This window comes from Polypterus senegalus, unplaced genomic scaffold (genome assembly GCF_016835505.1).
Source record: "Polypterus senegalus isolate Bchr_013 unplaced genomic scaffold, ASM1683550v1 scaffold_730, whole genome shotgun sequence".
NCBI classification, from domain to species: Eukaryota; Metazoa; Chordata; class Cladistia; order Polypteriformes; family Polypteridae; genus Polypterus; species Polypterus senegalus.
The window spans coordinates 1-24,801 of NW_024385096.1; the positions used below are offsets into that span (position 1 = coordinate 1).

General features: G+C 36.4%; 1 protein-coding gene across 1 annotated transcript; it reads right to left on the minus strand.

Annotated features, from left to right (window-relative positions):
* Positions 1 to 2,853: 2,853 nt before the first annotated feature.
* On the minus strand, positions 2,854 to 23,477 carry LOC120522229 (retinoblastoma-binding protein 5). The gene is made up of 9 exons (XM_039743300.1): positions 23,340 to 23,477; positions 16,748 to 16,773; positions 12,378 to 12,550; positions 11,119 to 11,259; positions 10,670 to 10,832; positions 6,809 to 6,918; positions 6,583 to 6,702; positions 5,527 to 5,680; positions 2,854 to 3,051 (listed from the first exon to the last, which is right to left on the minus strand). The coding sequence occupies exons 1-9, from the start codon at positions 23,356 to 23,358 to the stop codon at positions 2,869 to 2,871; spliced, it is 1,089 nt and encodes a 362-aa protein (XP_039599234.1). The 5' UTR covers positions 23,359 to 23,477; the 3' UTR covers positions 2,854 to 2,868.
* Positions 23,478 to 24,801: the final 1,324 nt, after the last annotated feature.

The following is a 24,801-nucleotide window of genomic DNA, read 5'->3' on the forward strand; positions in this document are numbered from 1 at the left end:
GAGTGGAACAATAGGGGTTCTTGAGATTGGCAAAAAATGATATCTCACTCAACATCTTAGAAAAGGACTGGATGGTAGCAATACATAGAATTCACTCGACCTCAAGATGTACAAAGCATACAATTATTCAACTTAAAAATTACATATCCAGCACATACAGTATGTGTCATTTAAAATTGTCTAAAATGTTTCCAGAGCAAGATCCAACCTGCAAATGTTGCAATCAAGTTCCAACTTCATTGGGCCATATGTTTTGGGCCTGCACCAAATGAACATCAATTTGGACCAAAATCTTTAAATGCCTTTCAGACAGCCTTGGTGTCAACAATCTCTCCCGATCCACTATAACAGCTGTGTTTGGTGTACTTCCAGATGGGCTTTTAAATGATAAACATTTAAATTGAGGAAGCGGATCTTCTCCCTCTTTTTCATTCTTTCAACTTTTATTCATTTATTAATTTATCTATTTACTTATTTTTACTAGTTTAAATTTTACTCTGTTGGCCTAGCTCTCTTTCTCATGGGTGGGGGTTGATTTGGTTCAAACCTAGTTTTGTTAAACTTGACTTGCTTGTATGGAATGTTATTCAATTTTAATAAAATCAATAAAATGTTAAAAAAATCTCAATATTTTCAGGGACTTTGATGATAAAAATAATTAGACAATATTTTGCATCCTTTAAAATTGTATTTGTAAAAGTCTTATTGATATAGCTTTGTCTTGTTAATAAGATATTAATTTTAGCTTACAAATGAGATTAATGGAAACAACAGTTTAGAAAAACAGGTCTTATTTACTTTAAACTGAAGCAAAATACCGGTAACACAAAACATTAAAATCACTAGGCAAAGTATTACTGAGATCAAACAGTGCAAGTATCAGTAAACCATTTTAAAGTGACCGATAGAGTTTACAAAATAAAAAATTGCACTAAGACCAACAAAACTGTTCTAATGAGAACAGTCACTTACCCTAATGTAAACAAAATATGAATCCAAAAGGAATTAAATACTACCGTAGGCAGAATTGTGAAGCATACAAGCAAGAACAAAAATCTAACATATTGTACTACAATGTAAAAATCCAAAGTTCTGTCAAATACTGCACAGGGGGAAAAAAAACTATAGCATTTCCAAACAAGATTTGTCAAATATTGCTCAAGATACAAAAGAAAACAAACCACTAACATTTTTAAATAAATTACTAACTTCATGTTCTGTCCGATCTGAATCGACCTATATATCCAAACGGATGTATCTCAACCAACATATATACGGTATCTGAAAGGAAAATGCCTTGCAAGTAAAGGATGACAGCAGCCGCTCTGGGTATTTACTTGTCCTTTCTCACTTTAACACAACACACTGCTTACTTAAATAGTAATAATGATACATTTTATTTATATACAGTAGTTCCTTTCCCATGCTCAAGGTGCATATTGCTATGTGTGTCACTTGCATTTTTGGGGTGTAGTAGTTTATACTGTAACATTCAAAAATAAACATCAGTTGTTTGTGAAGCAGTAATATTCTGGTCATTTTGTATTTTAAAACATGGACTGGCATTCAGAAACAACTGTGCAGCTCTAGTTTTCCCTAGCATTCCTGATCTGGATTTCTCTTACATAGAATGCTACCAATAAGGAATAACAGAAATTATCATTAGATGACCTGTACTATCTGAATGTACCAGTTCAGCTAATGACCTTTCAAATATATTGCAGTCTCAGTTTTTTCTTTCTTCTGACTTTAAGATACACATCACATAGAGAATCGCATCCACATAATCACCCCCTTCTTTCTCTTTCTCCCCATGAAACATAGTTTATCACTGACAGAAATCTGCATGGCGATTTCTGTTATCTCTTATTGGCAGAGTTTTATTTAAGAGTAATCCACATCCAGTGTGCGTGTGCTTTAGGGGCAGTTTAATTATAAAAAGAATTAAACATTGGCAATTTGTGATGCAGGGATATTCTGACCATTCTGCATACCTGTTCACTGATCAGCATCCATGAGAAACCATGCAACCCTGGTGTTTCCATCCATAAAGAGTATCGTTCTTTCAGCAAACAGGACTCTTATCCTTCCTGGCATAGATTGTCCTCCAATGACACGCTCAACATTTGGTCAAAGCTAAACCAAACTAATGTTTCATGGGATGAAAAAAAGAACGTGCAGCAGCCATGACAAATGCTTTCCAGTAACTCAGGTTTTGAGAAGAATCTGTTGTGAGAGGGACAGAAGGCGCTGGAGAGGTAGGCAGCAGGAGTCGGACAGGAGGGAGAAGGGTCAGAAGGTGGGGGATCTGTGCAAATGTCTTAAATAATGAAAGAAAAATGCTTTGGAATCGAGGACCCCCAACCAAGATGGCTTGTGATAGAAAACGCACCTGGATAGGCATATGTTTCTTAAAGTAATAAAAATAATTCATTCAAAAGAAATGGATGAATAAATCGTCTAAATATATTGTCCTCTTTTGAGCAACATCAGTCTTTTCAAAGCCAAACCACCACCACGCGAGTGAGGATGATCCACATCTTGCAATTAAATCTAACGACGTACATTGTGAGGCTGTTTTATCCCTGTGCATGCCTAGGCACTCACTTTGTGCACATGCAGTAGTCTACCTTGTTCGGTTACATGACACACTGAATGCATGGGTTTTCAAGGCATGTTTTTGATTTCTTTTTGCAAAAAATGTGACATACTTAGTAATTTCAGCTCACACATCGTTAAAACATATATTAAGATATTACTCATATTGCACGTTCCTATACAGCATTTACCACAGAGTTTGTCAGAGCATGAACAATTCTGTAAGGAGGAATGGGCAAATATTCCTCCCATTAGGATTGTAAAGTGTATTTATTTTTTTTCATATATTTTGCTTCCTTTTTTAAAAACGTTGAATAGTACAATTTGTGAAAAAAATGTGAAAAGGGTCTCGGCAGAGTATACAGCAGACCAGATACTCACCACCTGGTTTTGGGCCCAAATAGATACAACACCACTGGAAATGGATGCAATGATTGGCCTAACAGGATGCCACTGTCAAAGAAGAAAAATCAAAGCCTAAATCATACAGGAACAGAAATAAGTCAAGTGAAGCAGGTATAATTAAAACATCTCCTCAATGAATCAAAAAACACAACAGACACAGACATGAACATAAATTAGGACTTAATATTGTGCAAATTTATGAACATCAAAACGGGATATCATAACATGTTAAACTTTTTTATCCTGTCCTTTTTGCAGCTTCAATCCTGTTCATTTCATTCATTCAACCAGAGAAAATTCCAAGGATGGGCCTTACAAGACTTTAATTGGGTTTTCATGTTCAAACATACCAGAGAAACCCATCACTTTCTTGTGTGGATAGAACTCACACACTAAGCCCTCAATGGGACAGAGATTCTGAAAGATACACAAAAACCTAGTTACTCTGAACTGGACAGTTTTGTGCTTTGTTTTCTTTTTTTTTTTCTCTAAAACAAACTATCCGAGAGAATCAAAAAAGTAGACAACTTACACTTTAATACTTGTAAATGTGAGCAGATGAACAGAACGGATCACTTTCCCACATAGTCTCCGAACAGATCAATACCCTTCTTGTATCGTTCCATAAACTTCCTCATTCCTTAGGAGAGGCAGCTTTTTAGTTTCTCCCAAATCCTGGTGTGCACCAGTTCTTTAACCTCATTAGTAGAGGTGAACCATCAGAGCCTCTTTAAGTGGACCAAAGATGCAAGTCACATGGTGCTAGATCAGGGCTGTAAGGGGGATGTAGCAGTGTTACCTGGGAGTAAAAACTTCATCTCCCATTACTCCTTGCAGTGACTCCGATTGGATGCATGCCAAGGGTGCAGTGGCTGCTGGGAACAAGAAGGCCAGTGTGAGTTTTAAAAGGAGGCTGGTTATACAGAGAGGGAAGGCTGTGTTGTATTTGGAGTTACCCGTCTGTTTCGTCTTCCCATTCCTTGCCTTTGGATTATTATTCTTGTACTGGATTATATCCTGTGCGTGTGTATGGACTGTCTGGTGTCTGCCTGATGTGTGAGGACCAAATTGGATTTTTCGGCGTCCTTCAGAGAAGAAGCGCTCCCGATCCCATTACTCTTCATCATCAGGAGATACCAGTAAGACTGTTCTTTACATTTACTTACAGCGAGCTGATCTCTGGATTATTCAATCTCCATCATTTCACTACATTGGTTGCCGTTTCCCTTGGACTTTTGTTTTTGTAAGTTGTTTCTTGTTTCTGAGTTCAAGTTTATTGTGTATTCTCTGGAAAGGGAACTAGGGTGAGATCATTTGAAATTGTGTAGTTTAATTTATTGTTGTTTAATACATTCTTCAGTTTCTGCTTTATTGTTGTTTGCTACTTTGACTCTGTGAGGGAGTACATGTGAGCCGGGCTTAAACTGGGTATGTTCCCCACCAAAAAAAAAGAAATCACCATCAACAGGTGGTATGAATCTTAGCTGGGTCTTTTTCAGACTGCTACAGATATATGGAAGACGTTCAAACAATTGCAGCCACTGCATTGGGTTGTGCACTATAATGGAACCGCAAGAATTTTTGACACCATTTCTCTTTTCTTTTGCTGTGAGATTCAGGTTTACGTTTGTCTCTAAACATAGCACAAAACATTGCACTGGTTATCTATTGTCTGTGTTCCTGAAAATGTGCCAGTATAGAACCTTTTATGTCCCAAAAGAAAGTCATCATTATTTTCTTGGTGGAGCCCTGTCCTTTGAATTTCTTCTTTGCCATAGACGTTTCCACGGCATGCATTGTCATTTGGTTTCCAGTTCTTAGTGATAGACACATGTCTAATCTCTGGTGACAATCTACTCCAAACCACTTTGATCTTCTTCATAATATCTCAGAAATTGGGTAACAACCTTCACATGCTCTTTGTAGTGCTGATTAGTAAGCTGTTTGGGTACCCATCTTGCACCAACTTTACTCTACCCCACATTATCGTGCACTATGGCATGTACAGATCCATAGTGGGTATCTAACAGCAGACAACACAGTCTGTTTGTATTTTCTGATTAAGGTATTTGCCATATTGATATGGCCAATGTTGATGATCAATGAGATTGAGCTTCATCAGTTACACTTGTTCTTCCTGCTCTAAACCTTTTAACTCATCCATAAATTTTTTGTTGAGTCATGCTGTTTTTACTTCAATGCTTCACTCCTTCTGCCCAAAGAAATCTTATTATGGAGAATTGTTTAACAATGGTGCAGTGTCTCACCGGAGCATCCAAGTTCACACACTACCCATAAGACATCGCAAACATATTGTGTTGCTTCAGCTTCTATCAGTTGCAAATACCACAGAATTTTCAACTTGCCTTTACTTTTTGATTTGTCCTTGTATATTAAGTCTTGTTTATAATATGGTTTTGATTTGGCTTGGCACTTTAAAGGTATATTTATACTGGGATAAAGAAGTTCAATGTTTCAGATCATCAGCATTTTTAACCATCAATCTTATTTTCTTTTACTTACAGCTACATCCAGTAGTAGCTCTCCCCGGGTGCCATGAAGAATCTTGACAAGGTTGCCAATGCTCTTCTCCCAAATATAGAGGGCATGCTGTCTTGCTGAACCAGCTACAATGTACTCCCCGTCACCTGAAAAGCAGCATTTTTTCCACGGAGTTCTTAAAAAAAAATACATATACAACTGTTGTAAGAACAAAGACCCATCTTGAAGTGGGAGCATCAGTATTTATCCAATAAAATGTGGACAGAACCTGGTGTGAGATTCATGACAGAAAAAGTAGGATTCAAAATAATGAAATAATACCCAATCATTTTTCAATAAGGCAAAGAAAGAACAGAACAAGAGTATAGATCACAACAGAATATTCAGCTTAGCACAGTGTGCTGTTTTACCAATATTTGCAAAATACTGTTGCGTTAAGACCTGACGATCCTGAAACAAATACATACTAAAATATTTATGCTACTTTCCAACAAACACTAAGAACCAGAAAGATCTTCACTCCAACAAAGAATACTAAAGGAGTTGTTGCATTCATATTAATTACATCTAATTTAAGCAAAGTTTAGTTGTGCACTAACTCCCATGTACATTATAAAGGAAGTTACTGTGGCAATAAATTTGTCATTTCTTTTAACTTGAAAATACATTTACACCATTCTATCAATTTCGTCCAGCTTATTTGGCACTCTTTTACACACTCTCTTGTTATATGGATCATATTTTTTAAATCACACCTCAAACTGCTTATAACATTATCCACAATTCAGTGCACTTAATGCTTTAAGCATTGCACAAAACAGCAACAATCCAAAAATGTGTTTAACTGCAGTTGCCATTGCAACAATCCTGCAATTAAAATCTTGTTATCTGTAAGATTCCAGGGATCAAAACCAGTAGGTGACAACAATATTGATATTTCCCTACATAAAATGATAGACGTTATAGAAAAAAGGGAAAAAGGTATATGTTAATTGTGTAAAGGTAAATCAGCCCCACACATAGTAACAAGAGAAGCTCATTCAATATATCACCAACAACCACAGGATTTGTTCTTACCGGTTGACCAAGTCCTGTAGCTTCTGCATGGGCTCTGGCTCTCCATCTCTACCACATGTCAAGATCTCACGGCCGTCATACACGCGGATGATTCGATCAGCTGTATTGATCAGGAAACAGCTTTGGAGTATTTGTTAAGAAGAAAAAAAATGAGTAACATGAAATAGTTCATTTAACTTCTTATGGATAAAGAGTAGTTATTCTAATAGCACCTTTTTGAACTCACCTCCCCTTACGTGCAAATTCAATGGACTTAATTGCTGTAGTATTACTGGTGCCTGTGGTGACACGGAAGGAAGCCACTAAATCCTGAGAGTCTGTTTTTAAAACTAATATCTGAAACATGCAAAAAAAAAAAAATAAAGTTATAATGTAACTACAGACATGCAAACCAATCTCTTAAGTATACAGTCAAAAAAAATCATTGGCATACCCAACCCCCCTTTTTTTTTTTTTTTTTTGGCCCCTTCCTTGTAGGCAAAACCTACATACAGGCCAACACAGAAAAACATAATTAATGGTTAGGGCCTCCTTATTAGTACAATATACTAATAAAAATACAATACATACAGATCCCATAACTGACAAAACACTTCAGTTAACTACACAAGTACAGTACTACAATAATGCCTAATGTTTTACACCTACAGGTCACACAAATAACAAATCTACAGTAGCCCTAAAACAAGAAAAACACAGATAGATATCACTAAAGCATTATAATGAATAAAAAAGCACAAAAACTTGCACTTCTGGTTTATTTGATATCAATCACAAAAATTTAATACACAAAAGTCAGACTTGATAAAATTGTTCAAATTAAGTTTGGACTTTTCCTTGTAATGACAATTTATTAAAATTGGTCCTTTACAGAGAACCAGATGATGCAAAGCTGAGCTTTCCGGTAAACTATGACACTTCTGTTCATTCTAATTTTAATCAAATACAAAATGACTAACCTTTAACATCAGTGATACTGATGGTTCCCTCCTCTTAGTCATTCATTTGTTTCAATTTACTGCTGGTTGTATTGTGATTTATTGTATTTTATTTCTATTTATTTTATTTATGTTTATTGTACGTTTTAATGTGAAGAACTTTGGTTACAGCATTACTGATGTTGTTTTAAATGTGCTTTATAAATAAACTGACATTGACATATACTTAGCTGGCATCGATTCAATGCTTATATCACACTATTAAAGACTGAAAATCCAAAAACTTAGAATATATTTTGCAATCATTAAACCAAGTCCCTGTCCACACTACTAAATTTCACTTAAAAAACACAGACATTAGTCACTGTTTTCACCTTTCCACCATATTGCTCTTGCATTTTTAACTCATGAATATAAAAACGTTTCACAAATGCTCTCCAGAGCCATATGCTTCTGAAAACACAGCCTCAGTGATGCAACATGAACTCTAATCACAAACAGATTGGTTTACGCTTATTATGTGGCACAGATCTCATTCCCTGACTGGTCACCCTTCATGAAAAGAAAAAAAAAAAAAAAACCCAGATTCCACATCTAAATTGTGTTTCATATAGTCTGAATGCTGCATATATGCAGAAAAGCAAATTTACTGGTTGCTACAGTTTTGTGATAAATTCTGTGGCCACATTACCACCCCTTTATCAATGATGCTAATGGCCAATACAGACGAACATCTACATCATATGCGTTTTCAGTCTTTTTTGTGTTGACACAGACACTTTCACAAATGCTTTGAAAATGCTAGTATGGACAGAGACCATTTTAGTTTAAAAACATTACTTGCAAATGAAAACATAGGATATAGCTTTAATATTTCTACTTATCTACATAGGATGAAGAGGCACAGCCATCACTAAGATCATAGCATACCAAACTTGCTTTCTGGATGGCCCTTTTGGGCCTTTCCACCATTGATGAGCAAGCCTTGTTGTCAGTTTAACAACTCACAATGCACATGCAGAGAACTTTATCCAATTTATTTTTCTCTGCATTGTTAGAAATGTATTTTTATGCTGTACTTAAAAGTTTGTACAGTCTGTCTGTCAGCTCTTACTGGGATGAACTAATTTGGTTTATTTTTTTTCTCACTGGTAGCACACTACTAGCAGAGCAGAGAATCAACTAGTAACAAAACATATTAGGAATTAGCACATGTTATTTAATCCAACACAGCATGTTGTTTTTGATTTTCTGAATGCTTTCTAAATATCAGCTCCTCAAAAATCTATTATAAACCATATTCTCTAGTAACAAGATTTATGTATTCTCAGTTGTCTGTGTGAGCAAGTAATTCCAAATGTTTGTACCTAATTAAGAATAAATAACTTCCATCTTTGCCCTAATGTTTTTTGTTAAAACTCTCACTTTAAAGTAACAGCAAGTATCCACATTAATAATCTTCTTCATAACTTTAACAATATTATTATGCAACATCTTAAATCTATGTTGGCTTAAAATGAAAACTATTGATTCTTAAGTTTGTCCTCATTGCTGATATATTGGGTTCATAGTACTTTTCTGGATTTTCTCTTTCATTATTATGCACTGATCTAATAAAGTAATTAAACCTACATACAGTATGCCAGATGTGGCCTAACAGATGTACAATTTCAAACTTACTTTTTAACTTTTGCTCTTATATAAGTATCTAGGTGACATTACAATTATTTTTAGAATGATGCAGATACTGCTAAACAGAAATTCAATTAATGAAGATGACAATAATGAACTAACATACATTTGAAAAAGTACACATTTAAGTCCATAACTGAGATACAATTTATATTTTACTACAATACAGAAATCATCAAATGTATTGCTTAAAACACCAAACTCTAAAATATGGAATATAATCTATTTACCATTCAAGATAAAAAAAAAAAAAGTTAAAGTATATTAGATGGATTTGGCACACCTAATCCTGTCAAAATTTGTATAGTTTAAATATTTAATTGCTACAACGTAAACCAACCCATTATCCTAGAACTACTGGGATCTGCTAGATTAAAATGAGGTCTGTAGCAACTTTGGGCCAGAAAGATTTGTCATATCATATTGTTAGTATGTGCAGTAAAAGAAGTTGTAACAGATTAAACTGGAAGGGTAGAGTGTATAGCACATAAGCAATGTACAAACAGCATCAAATGTATCGGTACATCATACCAAATGTAACCATCTTATCATAAATATAAAATTTTACTTACAACTCAAAAAACTTTATTTGGTCTGTACTGGTAAAATTACCCAGCCAAAGCATGTTTTATGCTATGCATTTGTATGCAGAATCTATGATAATATTCACAACTTAATTACACAAGAGCTACAACTTTGACTGCTACTAAAAATTGCATTTTCAGTACTTGTGATTCCCGGGTGCGTACAGCCGCCCCAAAACCGACCAACAAAGACAGGCAGGACACTAAATCTAGTCCACACAGCACAAAATGTATTTACAGACGGGGCACTTTTCTCTGCTCGCCACGGCACAACACAGTGCACAAGGCAAGCATAGTCTTTTCACTGTCACCTTCAGTCCTCCCTACAGGCTTTGTCCTCTTCATCCCGATTCTGGCTGATGACTTCTGGTGACTGGCCCCTTTTTATAGGGCACCTGGAAAGGACTCCAAATGCCCAATAAGCTTCTTCTGGCAGCACGGAAGTGCTGCCAAATAGGGCCCTGAAAACATCCTTGCACCCCCTGGAGGCAACCACTGGATCCAACATGACTAAGCTTCTATGCTCATGACCCGTCGCCCCACTGGAAACCAAGGGGGCTGCCCTCTGTTGGACTGGGGAAGAAACTGTCCTGGAAATACTCTCTCGCCAGGTCCTTCCATATTAAGGATATCCCGGCTGGGTGAGGAATGAATGGATTTTTTTTTTACACACATCAACATTCTTTAAAAACTTGGCTAAAACATGAAAGAGAATGCAGATCTGAAGAAAAGAAATCATGTAAGAAACAAAGCCATGCAACTTCCCTTTAGCACTAAAAACTAATAAGTCATTTTACAGTTGTACATAATCAAATTGAAGCAAACATGTAAACAATCTTATACACAGTAGATATTTATTTCTGTGTCACTCACCTTGCCCTTGGCATTGCCAGTGTAGATATACTCTCCTCGTCTGTCAAAGGATGCAACCACATTTAGATCTGAGTCATCATCCACAGGTAGAACTACATGCTTAGAGTCTGAAAGAGTCAGCAGAACGGGGGCCGATTTCATGGGACACACCAGTACTCTGTTTCTGTAAATTATGAAAACATAAATATAGACCATAGCAGCAAGTTGGAAAGAACAACAATAATAAATTATTTTAATAACACAAAAATATTTTAACAAAACACACATTACATTTTTAGGTTATTTAAATGAATACAATGATTTGTGTTAACTGCTTTGATTTCTTATCTTACAAAACTAAAAGCGAGATGAATATGTTTTTTTTTTTGTTTTGTTAACAGCAGCCACCCTAGTTGTAGACACCTGTCAAACCCAAAATCTGAAATGATCATAAATGCAGTAATACTTACTGGTCTCGAGGGTGAAACTGCACTTTGAGAATAGGTGATGGAAAACGAAACCTCTGATCACAGTCTCCAGTCAGCACATCCCAGAGTGAGACAATGTTGTCTGTGGAAGCACTGACAAGTTTGTGCCCATCTCGACTCCAGCTAGCAAAAGAAATGAGAAAGAAATCTAGACTCCTGTGCTGTTTCCTTATGCTATACAATGCAATGGAGTAAAATAAGCATTGAATATTTTTCATAAGAAAAAATACAGTTTTAAAACAAAATGTTAAGTTCACTGCATGCACATCCATAAAATTCTATACAAATTGTTATCCACAATTATAGCTTTGAATATACTTGAATGCATTACTGCATTTAGGTCAAAGAGTTTAATTTTAGATTCATTGGTAAAAAAAGAATAATTTTACCACATTGTCTCAAAGTCTCCCCCGCACTATATTTGAAACTCCAGAGTTGCTATTTATATGGCCTTATTTTCAGGGCTCGATTTCGTCTACCTACTCACTCATTAAGCTTTTTCTGTGAAGTACTGAAAAATTTGCAGTCTTCTGCGCATATTTTCCCATCGGAGCCATGCTTAGCCTGGGAAGACTTCCGGCTCAGTGAAAAGTCTAAGATGCTCTTTCTTTTTTTATCCCAATGATGGATGTGATTGTCTTCCTTGAAACTTTCAGTACCATTTTACCATATTTTAGGTCTATGAATATCAACGAGATACATACCCAGCTTCAAAACCTTCATTGTAGAAATTCTGCTCTAAGATATATTGCAAATTCATTAACTTAAAGAGCTAAATTTAGTTTGAAATACCACACAATTAAAGTGACCTTGGGGGTAATCCATTCACATATTAGTGATCTCACTACATAACAAAACACATCAGATCTAAATTTAGGGTGTCAGAGCACTTGATAATTATCAGTAAGGCATATTTCAGAATTGGTTTTGGGTTTTTTTTTCCCTTATTAATAAAAATAACTTTTTTTTCATACTTTGAAATGATAGCTTAATTTGTGTATACAACATAAAATACACATAAAATAAAAAATGGAAGGCATTTTGAGTTTACAATATAACAAAATGTAAAATGTTCAAGGACAAGTTCTTACAGTTTGGTACATCTAGCAACAAAATAATGCACAAAAGGAGTATAAAAACGCATATGTTGCACACTAATCCCAACACACAACAGGTACTAGAATTTGCCAGTTTAACTATCAAGGTTAAAAAATAAGGTGCAAATGCCAGCTAAACCTCACCATAGGGAGCACACTGGATGGATGTGAGCACTGATGATTTTGGCAATTCCTCTGGTTAAGAAATCCCAGATTACTATTCGACCATCATTGCAGCCAACAGCAAGCAATGTTCCCCATCGATTAAAAGTGCATGTAAGGGCCATGCTGATGCAGTCCAGGGTGCCATCAGCTTCCTGAAAAAATTGAAAGAGTAACAGAAAACAACATATGTACAAGTTACTAAACACATATGGTACTAAAGGGCTTATTCTTTGAATAATTTGTCGTCATGTGTTTAAATAATGATCTGTTTTAAAATATGGCTAAGCAAAGACAGACGGATTCATGCACACATGGGAATACAAATATTAATATTTTCGTATCCATTGTTTGTTTCCGGCGGCACGGTGGCGCAGTGGGTAGCACTGCTGTCTCGCAGTTAGGAGATCTGGGTTCGCTTCCCGGGTCCTCCCTGCGTGGAGTTTGCATGTTCTCCCTGTGTCTGTGTGGGTTTCCTCCGGGCACTCCGGTTTCCTCTTACAGTCCAAAGACATTCAGGTTAGGTGCATTGGCAATTCTAAATTGTCCCTAGAGTGTGCTTGGTGTGTGGGTGTGTGTGTGCGCCCTACCCGGGGGTTGTTTTCTGCCTTGCGCCCTGTGTTGACTGGGATTGGCTCCGGCAGACCCCCCGTGACCCTGTAGTTAGGATATAACAGGTTGGATAATGGATGGATGGATGGATGGATGTTTGTTTCCATGTTACTATTTCAACAGTATGTTTGGTTTCTCTGTTGTGTTTATGCGGTGTTCTACTTTTCTCAAACATTTTAAGTTCTCTATAGTGATCTATTGTATCTGTACTTACTAAGAATAAACTGAACAGGTAACACACCCTGTCAATACTATATTTTCTTTTAATAGGACATTTTCAAAGCTTGTTATGTGAGGCATGTTTCAAAAATGTTCAATTCAGTCACAGAAAAAAAAAATATCATTAACAATTGTAAAGACTGCAAAAATAAGACTATAAGAGAAACATTTCTTGAAAGTTTCTCAATGTTAGAAATGGTTTCAAAACTTAAAAATCACTTCTTTATATTTACACAATGAGAAAATTGTTGGGATTCTACAGGGTGATTGAATCAACTCAGAATATTACAGGTACATAGCTCCCTTCTTTTCAGGACCTACAACATATTAACACACTGCCTAAAAAAGGCCAAGTTTTCTATTCTGAAAAATGGTTTCCTAGTACTGGCACTCATACCACTATGCTGAGGTACAGTTTTTATCCTCGAGTGATAAAAAGTACTTAACAACCGCTCATCCTGACAACTAGATGCCTTTCCTAACCTGTGGGTGTATATGAATGATCTGGTATCTGTCTATATCTATATCTCTCTCTCTCTATATATCTATATCTCTCTCTATATATATATATATATCTATATATATATATATATATATATATATATATATATATATATATATATATATACACATATACACTCAGGGTGAACCTGCTCTCATCTGTGAAAAGCACAGGACGCCAGTGGTGGACCTGCCAATTCTGGTATTCTATGGCAAATGCCAATTGAGCTCCCGGTGCTGTGCAGTGAGCACAGGGCAGTAGACATTTGGGCCCTCAGGCAACCCTCATGAAGTCTGTTTCTGATTGTTTGGTCAGAGACATTCACACCAGTGGCCTGCTGGAGGTCATTTTGTAGGGCTCTGGCAGTGCTCATCCTGTTCCTCCTTGCCCAAAAGAGCAGATACTGGTCCTGCTGATGGGTTATGGACCTTCTATGGCCCTCTCCAGCTCTCCTAGAGTAACTGCTTGTCTCCTAGAATCTCCTCCATGCCATTGAGACTGTGCAGGGAGACACAGCAAACCTTCTGGCAATGACACGTATTGATGTGCCATCCTGGAGAAGTTGGACTACCTGTGCAACCTCTGTAGGGTCCAGGTATCGCCTCATGCTACCAGTAGTGACAATGACTGTAGCCAAATGCAAAACTAGTGAAGAAAGCGGTCAGAAAAGATGAGGAGGGAAAAATGTCAGTGGCCTCCACCTGTTAAACCATTCCTGTTTTGGGGGTCATCTCATTGTTGCCCCTCTAGTGCATCTGTTGTTAATTTCATTAACACCACAGCAGCTGAAACTGATTAACAACCCCCTCTGCTACTTAACTGACCAGATTAATATCTCATAAGTTTCATTGACTTTATGCTATACTCTGATTAAAAGGTGTTCCTTTAATTCTTTTGAGCAGTATCTCTCTCTCTCTCTCTCTCTCTCTCTCTCTCTCTCTCTCTCTCTCTCTCTCTCTCTCTCTCTCTCTCTCTCTCTCTCTCTCTCTCTCTATATATATCTATAAGTTAGACACTCGGAACGACCACCAGAGGGCGAACTGGAGAAGACTGCCAACATTCTTTATGTTTAAGTGCCACCATGCCTCTGTTGCTTTTGAAATTAAATAGAGTTCTATGCGTAGGAGTGTATGTGTCTGTCCGGCTTAGGAAGTGAGACGTAAAGTTGGGGTGAGGGCTCCAGCTCCAAGGATACGCAAGCGAGGCCAGTACACCGGCAAAAGGAAACCTCCTAAGAAAGACAGTCGCTAAGCTACAAATGTACAAATGATGCGAGCACTTCTGCAACATGAATCCTTCTAGCAGAGAGATGCCCAGAGTACTTCTGATGATTTAAATACTTTCTAGGATCCGTGCTTTTAACAGCACAGGCTTACACAGTTAGTACCTAGCAGGTGACTGCCAGCATTCTTTGTTTGAGCACCACCGCGCCCCTGTTGCTTTTCAAATTAAATAGAGTTGGCCAGTTCTGAGCGTCAAATAGATGATAACATACATGCAAGACCACAAGACAAGGACATTAATGAGTCTTTGTTTTCATAATTTATTTTACCGTTGTGTTTTTTTAATTATGTTCTTCTCAAACAATTAAAAAAAACACGAGGGTGAACTAGAGGTGACTGCCAGCATTCTTTATGTTTGAGCACCACCGCGCCCCTGTTGCTTTTCAAATTAAATACAGTTGGCCAGTTCAGAGCGTCAAATGGATGATAACATACATACAACACCGCAAGACAAGCACATTATGTAGTCTTTATCCATCCATCCATTATCCAACCTGCTATATCCTAATTACAGGATCACGGTGGTCTGCTGGAGCCAATCACAGACAACACAGGGCGCAAGGCAGAAAACAATTCCCGGGCAGGGCACCAGCCCACCGCAGAAAACCCACACAGACAAGGGAAGAACATGCAAACTCCATGCAGGGAGGACCCAGGAAGTGAACCCAGGTTTTTTGTTTGTTAATTTATTTTTATTTTTAAAGTTGTGGTTTTTTTTTTTTTTAATTATGTTTTTCTCAAACAATTAAAAAAAAACTTTATGTTCCTCCCGGGCAATGCTGGGTATTTCAGCTAGTTATATTTACCAAACATCATTATATTAATTGTCTGTTGATGGTATTATACTCCTGCTGCTAATCTTTGGGAGACGTGCAATTTAGAAACAATCTCATCATACTGTATACACTGTGGACTATGGCCGGCAACTTATCCCGGCCAATACCCCCAAACCACCAGATGGAGCCCTCCCTGTGACGTGGAGATGCCCCAAATTCCAGCAGGGCATCATGGACTTTGGAGTTTTAATGCACAGCCCTGCTAGATAATGTCGGGGCCGCCAGGGGACGCTGCAGGGAGGCCCAGAGACGTATATTTTCCATACAGCCCAGAAGTACATCCTAGTCACAGGGACAGAAGAAATGACGTACTTCGGGGTTGAAGAAAAGAGAGTTTTCACCCGACCCGGAAGTGTTACAAAGTCACATGGACAGAGAGAGAGAGAGAAACACTTCCGAGTCAAGAAGTATAAAAGGACTGTGGGAGATCCCAGCAGTGAGCCGAATTGGGAGCAAGGGTGACTGAGCTGCTGGGAGGTGTGGAGGATTGGATTATTGGATTATTGTTTATTGAGAATTGAGAACTGTATTGAGTTATTAAAGTATAGTGGAGGTGGAGGTGCTTGTGCACATTTATTATAATAATAAAGTAATTATTTGGACTTTTATCTGGTGTCTGCTCTGAGGGTTCAAGGGGACGAGAGCGCCCCTATCTGTCACAACACATAACAATATACTTGAACATACTTGATACTGTACCTTGACAATTATAATTACTGAACAAATTTAAGTCTAATTTTCTAAGATACCCAACAAGGAACATATGCCAACTGAAATGGAATATTGCATAAACAGAAATTATATCTTTTTTTTTTTTTTTACATTTTATTGATTTTATTAAAATCAAATAACATTCCATATAAGCAAGTTTAACATTAACAGAAATTATATCGATCTTACCTCTGGATAATTCTGTCCAAAGGACTCTTTGTGGTTTTAGAGATAGATAGAGAGAGAGAGAGAGAGAGAGAAAAAAAACATGTTTGAAGATGTACTGGAAAGTCTTAATCATTCTTAAAAATTATGATTATTATTAACACATTTCAGAATTTTGATGAACATCTCATGCAAAGATAAAATGAACTCTAAAAATTATGTTCACAATAAATTTACTTTTTGTAACTCAAGATTGTATTGCTGCAGTGTTGATCTGTAATGGCACACTGTGAAGAATGTCAACTTTATTAGAACATCTGCACTGTCTTACATTAAACAATAATTTTAGAAATGTCAATTTTGTACAGTACTAAAATTTAGGATACCAAAACTAATTGGACAAATAGGGGTACAGTGTTTGGCACTACTGCTGCGTACCTCCAGAATACTGGGATAGTAGGGGCTGGGTTTTTCTCTGCTTTTTCCAGTTTTCTTTCCACAGCCTGCAAAATGTTAATGTTAGACTATCTGGAATCTCAAAAATGGCCTGATGTTTTGTATGAAGAAAATGTGTGTTATCTGGGTTAGCACCAGCCTCTTGTGACCCTAAATTTGTTAGAAAAATTGATGGATTAACATTAAAAAAATGGCAGTAATAATATCTAATGCCATATCCCTAACATGCAATGACTGACTGACTCAAGCTGTGTTTTACCAAATAGCTTCAATTATACTTAGATCAGGATTCTGAAGTCATCAGTCTAACACTGTTAGACAGTCACTCTAATTCTTAATTATGTTTGGGATCATTAGCGTGCTGAAAGAATAAGTTTCTGCCAATATGTCATATTCCCAAAGATATAGCATGACTTACAGATGGTCGAAACTTTCCTTATGTTTAAGCAAATTTCTTCACCAGGTTTATGTATTATAAATCTTGATATTTGAATGAGAAATGGCCAAACGCATGGTTACAAGTGTAAACAAGTTTTATATGAGGTCCCAGATCCCCAATACCACTGGCCAAAATGCACCCCTACACTATGACAGAACAACTGCTTGTACCAGAGTGACAACATGTTGCATGCTGTTCAGACATGCAAGTAAATATTTTACTGTGCCCTGTATACATGATGTGTCAATATTACTACATCTATGCTTTACAAAAGGCTGCAAACAGACATCAATATACTTCTTGGCAACTGTTCTTCTTACATACAGGTGTAGTTGTAAATCAGTTTCAGTTTAGAAACTTTTAGCTTATAATAGCTTTTTACCATTGACTTTTGCAGCATTAACTATGGACATTCAAATCAAATCAAATGTTAATTATCACATTCAGTTATACAGACAATACAATATGTGGAGAAATGCTAAGTTGCTAAACCCCAAGACTGCACATTAAGTTGAATACAAGAGCACAATAAACAATAATAAACAACTTAATATATATATCAATAAAATTCATTTGGCTAAATGACAGTAATAGTATGTATATTAAATTGTAAAAATATGTAATAAATAAGTAACAAATAACAAGAGTATTTACATTCACATATCTTTAGTCACTTTACTTATTTAGGATGCAAAGGGACTGTGGAAAGAAGTTCCTCCTCAGTCACTATGAATTAGGAGTGTCTCCCTGATCCCAGCACAGTCAAAAGGCATTCATATAATGCGATCTCTTCTGCTTATTGCCTTTCCACAAGAATGGTATCTCAGTTATAACACCTTCTAGAAGACCAGTTCTCTTCTTTTTACTAGATGTTAAGCAAACACTTCACTGAATTTTCTTCTGTAATTTATGAAAGTACCTATAAGTACTGTTAGAGAACACAGCAGAAGACCCCAAAAGATGTTTCCATCTGACTATCTACAGTTTTTTTTTTTTACAGTTGATTACATCTTGCCTGAAGAAGGGGCCTGAGTTGCCTCGAAAGCTTGCATATTGTAATGTTTTTAGTTAGCCAATAAAATGTGTCATTTTGCTTGGCTTTTCTCTACATTCATAATGGCTAACATGGTACAACACCCTAGTACTACAGTTTTCTCCAAATTTAATTATGACAGCTTGAATACCATACTATAAATATCTGGTTTGGTATGATACTATTCACTGACTTTCTTAATACAAGAAATATATGTCTGATAATATTAGTTAGCTAAGCCAATTACAAACGTCTCCTTAAGAAAATCCAGTATGTATGGTTAGCATCCAATAAAAATACTTTTGTAATATGGACACATCACTTGGGCCCTGACACACATATATAAATAGCAACAGTTTATTTTCATCCCTATTCACTAAAACTCATGTAGTGATCTTTCATTCAATCGTGGTAACGGCATATTTATTAGTTGAACAATATTCCAACTATTTAAATAGACAGTTTACAATAATAATAACATAAATATTAATACAAATTATTATTTACATTTATATACTGCTTTTCTCACTACTCAAAGCCCTCTCCACACAGGGAGGACCCAGGATGTGAACCCATGATCTCCTTACTGTGAGGCTGCAGCATTACAAAAGCATCACCTGTGTGAACTATAGGGACACATTTCTCTTGTTCTCTTCACCTCTAGATGTGCACTATAGTAAAACTATAAAAGACTAGAGATTAAATAAAAATCCACACAAAGCAGCATTAATACGAATAACTTACTATTTTGAAGAACCATAACACTCCACCAGTAGAGTCCTGCTCTTCCGAGATCTTAAATATGGCCTTATTAAAATGTTAGAGTGTTAAACAACAAGACGTTTTCCATCAATGATCTTATTAGTGATAGGAAAATCGACTTTCTTACATTAAGTGAAACATGGCTTAACTCTGATGGTGCGGCTGTTTTAATAGAATCTGCATCTCTGAATTACAGCTTTACTCATGCAGTTTGCCAAGATAAGAAAGGTGGCAGTTTAGCAAATATTTATTTGAGTCGGTTAAAGTGTAAAGATGTTGACTTTGGTACGTTCAAGTCTTTTGAGTATCTTGCTGTTGTTATTCAAAGAGTTTCTCAGTCTCTAGTATTGTCCATTTATAAACCTCCTAAATATTATGCATCTTTCTTTGAGGAATTCCCAGACTTAGCGTCAATTATAATAACTATGAAAAGTTCCTAATAGTTGCCGACTTTAATTTTCATATCGATAATCAGTGTGACCCAAAAGTAAAACAATTCATGAATCTCCTGCACACTTTTGATCAGAGCCAGCACATTATTCAGGCAAAACGTCTTAAAAATTGCCTTAGTCAGTGGGTGGGCCTCTCTGGCAATGTCTTAAATTTGTTTAAGTCTTACTTAAATTGTGGAAAATTCTTTGTTAGTTGTAGTAGTTATACTTCAAAGACACACAATATTCTATATTGTGTTCCACAATGATCTATCCACAGTCCACTGTTATTTTTGATCTACATGCTTCCACTAGGTCAGATTATCTCAAGACAAAATGTGAGCTACCAAAGTTATGCTGATGACAAACAACTATATTTATCAATAGCGCCTGATGACCCAGACTCTCTTGGTTCACTGACCCAATGACCCTTACTTGTGTTTCTAAGTGTATAAGAAGTAATTTTGTCAAGCTAAATAAGGAGAACACAGAAGTCTTAGTGATTGGCAAAATGGATATGGTGAGAGTATTAGAAATAAACTTGACCCATTAGGCTTAAAAGTCAAGACAGAGGTAAAGAATGTAGGGGGAATTATTGACTCTGACCTAAACTTTAAATCACATATTAATCAGATTACTACAACAGCATTTTTTTTACTTACGAAATACAGCAAAATTCAGATCCCTTATAACTTTGCAAGATGCTAAAAAATTAGTTCACGCTTTTGTTTTTAGTTAACTAGATTACTGTAACACACTCCTCTCAGGACTACCAAAAAAAGACATCAATTGATTGCATCTAGTGCAGAATGCAGCTGTCAGAATCTTAACTAGAAAAAGAAAATCTGAGCACATCTCTCCAGTTTTGATGTTACTACATTGGTTACCTGTGCCATTTAGAATTGACTTTAAAACACTGCTTATGATTTAAAAAGCCTTAAATAATCTCGCTCCATCCTATATTTTGGAATGCCTTTCACTTTACACTCCAAATCACAACCTTAGATCTTCAACCGAGTGTCTGCTTATAATTCCGAGAGCTAAACCTAAAAAAAGTGGTGAGGCAGCCTTCTGCTATTATGCACCTACAATTTAGAATAGCTTAGCAATAGAAATTCACCAGGCTAATACGGTGGAGCACTTTAAAAAAAACTGCTAAAACCCATTATTTTAACATGGCTTTCTCGTAGCTTCATTTTAATGTAACCCTGATATTCTCTATATGCATTCAATTATTGTTTTTATTATGGCTCTGCAATCCGTACTAACCCCTACTTTCTCTGCTGTTCTTTTTCCGTTGTTCTGTGATACCGATCTGTGCTACCACCTCCTGATCAAGGCACCATGCAGTCCCTGCATTGATGGATTGAAGGCCAGATGTCCACATGACCATCACCATCTAAATCTTCCATGTGAAGCCTGAAAACCATGAGGACTTATTTAGATCATTTATATTAGGTAGAATGCCCAGTGGGGGCTGGGCGGTCTCATGGCCTTGGAACCCTTGCAGATTTTATTTTTGGTTTTTTTTTTTCTCCAGCCCTCTGGGGTTTTGTTTTTGCTGTCCTCCCAGCCATTGGACCAAACTTTATTCTTTGTTATTTAGTATTACCTAATCTTATTTTTACATTGTATAAACTTTTCTTTCTTCGTCTTGTAAAGCACTTTGAGTTACGTTATTTATATGAAAATGTGCTATATCAATAAATGTTGAGATTTTATATATAACCATAAACATAATATGATGCAACACACCTCTCTTAAATTTAGAAGGGGTAAAACTGATCTTAAAACGACATTTAAGGATTGCTGGGCATTAGTCATTCCTTCTGTTCAAATCTAATGTTCTTATACCAGTGTGCCAAAACCTTTGTTTTTAACTTTTTATGTTCATAAGAGTTACTTATGAATGCTTTGAAATCAGGTTTTGTTTTTGTCTGGCACCTCCTAACTCACCAGTATAAGAAACCCCCAAATATGATATACCATTCAACTCATCTTGAGGTCAAGTTATGCTTCACCCCTTTTTTATCCCTCTAGACCTCAAAAACCCTAGTTTTTAGGTCATTTTTTTTTTACCATATTTTGTGCCGGGAATTAACAACTTCATGATAATGAGTAAGAACATAGGTGTCTTGAGCAAAGATAATCAGAAGGACTTGAAGTTGTGCATGCCACATCAGCTGAGCCCAGGGGTGTAAACCCTAATGGGATACAAGGGGTCAAAGACATTCCTTTTAACAAAATCAAGGATCGGTAATATAATCACGTTTCATTTTATTCTATTTTGGTGTTGCTGATCATCAATGAGCTATTTTTTACATTTGATTATTCACTGGTGGACCTATCCCTCTAAGAGCCACTCCCAGATGGATAACATGACACATTTTAAACATAAGCATGTGTGGGATCGTTTTAAACTATTTCAGGGTGAGGGATTATAAATATTTTATTTCTGATGTTTCACTAGCGATCTTGTTCTCTATTAGAGGTTGAAAAAAATGACACATTTCTATTACAATCGAAAATATTTAGATTTTAAACATTTAATTTGAAGCACACATTTTAATATTTCAAAAAATTGATAAAATTATTCTTGTTTATTATGTACTTCTGCCTTATGAAGTATATCATTGTATTTCTTATGAACATCCCGATTTAGAGCGCCTTTCGCTCTATTTTTATTTGTTTGTGTTTGTGTTCTGAATAAGTACCGAACTCACGGCAATGTGTATTATGTACGATGTAGTCGCCGTTATCGGAGGGGGCGGTGCCGTCAGTACTCTAACAACCTGTCACAATATGCAACACTTGTATATACGGGTAATTTGCCGATTACAATGATATATTTCAACACTGACCGAATCACTACAAAAACAAAACAGTCAAAGGCCCAATGTGAAACATTGTTCCAACCTTAAACACTTCCACAGGCTTACACTATATTTCAGAATACACATAAACATTGTTACATCAGTCGTCAGATGTGTACCAGGGCGTAATATTTAAAAAGGTGAAACAACGTCGCAATCTGAAACACTAAACTAAAATATCCATAGAGAATAATCAATATTAAGACAATAAAACTCCGAAATGGAAACATTAAAGTAAAAAAAAAAAACTAAAATACGCATTTTTGCATGTTTCTGCACCATTTTGACGTCCATTTTTAAAAGAGGATCAATTTAAAGTTTGAGCAGCTATTGTAAACCTTACTTTGTTTTCAGCAGAGGAATTTAATGTAGGACCTGTTACATACGTACACGCCCACGTGCGATTATTAAGGATTTTATAAAGTCATTTGAATTATGAAGCATGATGCTCAAATGTTACATTTTACTTAAGCCATTTTTATCACCAAGTTAGAAATATGCACCGAAATAACGTAATTTCTCACTCTGTTTTAAGCTTATACCCCAAACACGACTTCATTCTCCACTTTCACCACTGTATTAATAGTTAATAGTTGAACAAATGTGATGACGACTGACATACCCAAGAGCTCTAGATTCATCTTTTACTGATTGACCTCCCGATCCTACTTCGTTTTAAAACGATCGGTACTCCTTAATGGACCCGTTTCCTTTCACCATATTTGTATCATCAAAACAAAAAGAGACGACTGGCGCCTCAATGTGCTGAAGGACCTTATTAAGTGGTGCGACTTACAGCCTGAATAAAAGTAAAAGACAGCAAACAATATTATATTAATTCAAAACAAGAAGCATATAAGCACTATACTCTGAAAAAGCAAAGCAACTGAAAACTAAAGAACGGACTTGTACGCTTATTTCATTTTTATTTTTTTATTTTAGATTATTTCAGAATCTGTTTTTGACCAGGCATGAAAAGGGCAACTAATATTTCATTTCCGGCTCAGGTGCCTGGCTACTTCTCTAGAAGGGGACCATTTATTGCTTTAAATTAGGATCATACTGTATAATAATTTGGTATCAGTCGAAAGGATTTTGCAAGATGGCTTCAAATATTTTGGGACTTCTTATTTTATTTGTTACTATATCAGAGTAATTTCTCATCAGTTTCTGTGATATCGTATCTCTCAATAAAGGAAGTTTAGATGAAGTCGCTTCACTGAACGGTGTGTCTCACTATCCCTTTTTACTGTAAAATTACAATTATGAAGTATCCTAAATCAACAATTACTACTATCACGAGAAATACGCTTTAGATACTTTCACGTTCCACTACGATTTTTAAACCTGCAAAGACTGATCTGTTGTTTTCTACGAATTTCAACGGCATGCCAGTTTGAGCTTGGGGTAGCAGTGTTCACATTTAAATCGCGGTTCTTCACAGCAGTTTCACTAGAGTGAATGGCCTGCGTGGGTATTTGTATTTACTACAATAACCACCGTGCTTCTTCGAAGTCTACTCTGACAAGCCGAATGAAACCATGTGGACCACAGAATGCTATGTGTAACAACTACAACAACCATCATCCTTTTCGACATTTTCCCGTTGTCGAAAAGCGGCGACATTTAATTCGGTGCAGCGTGTTTATGGGTAATAACTACAATGACCATGATCCTTCTCGACAGGCCCTAGACAATCATATGATACTTCTTTGATAGGAATAAGTTTCCCGAAACTTTGTGCCACTCTGAAGCTTTTACACTTAAGACGGATGTGAAAGTGATTATGATAACCCTGAAACTTCAACGCAGCCACTTCCAGATGCATATTTAAGGGATCCGGGAGACTTTTTTCTCTTGGTATTGAACACTGATTTAATAAATCACCTGCGGTTTTCACCATCTCGTAAGGTGTCTATTAATGAATTACGAAAACGTCAGTCAATGTGCTTCCGAGGAAAATAAGTTTATTCTTTTATTTGCCTGTAGCCAAGCTGTGAATGGTGTTTGGTGGTGAGTTGCCCGGAAGACCACAAAGAGACCATGGCAACACGCGACTATCTTTTCAAAGTTTTGGTTATAGG

Bases quoted from the DNA above. Each gene is read 5' to 3' on its own strand.
- LOC120522229 (XM_039743300.1), bottom strand. The intron at 12,551-16,747 runs GTAAGATCGATA...CAATTTTTTCAG, and splicing joins TTGGACAGAATTATCCAGAG to GAAGCTGATGGCACCCTGGA. The intron at 11,260-12,377 runs GTGAGGTTTAGC...TTCTTTTGCTAG, and splicing joins CATCCAGTGTGCTCCCTATG to CTGGAGTCGAGATGGGCACA.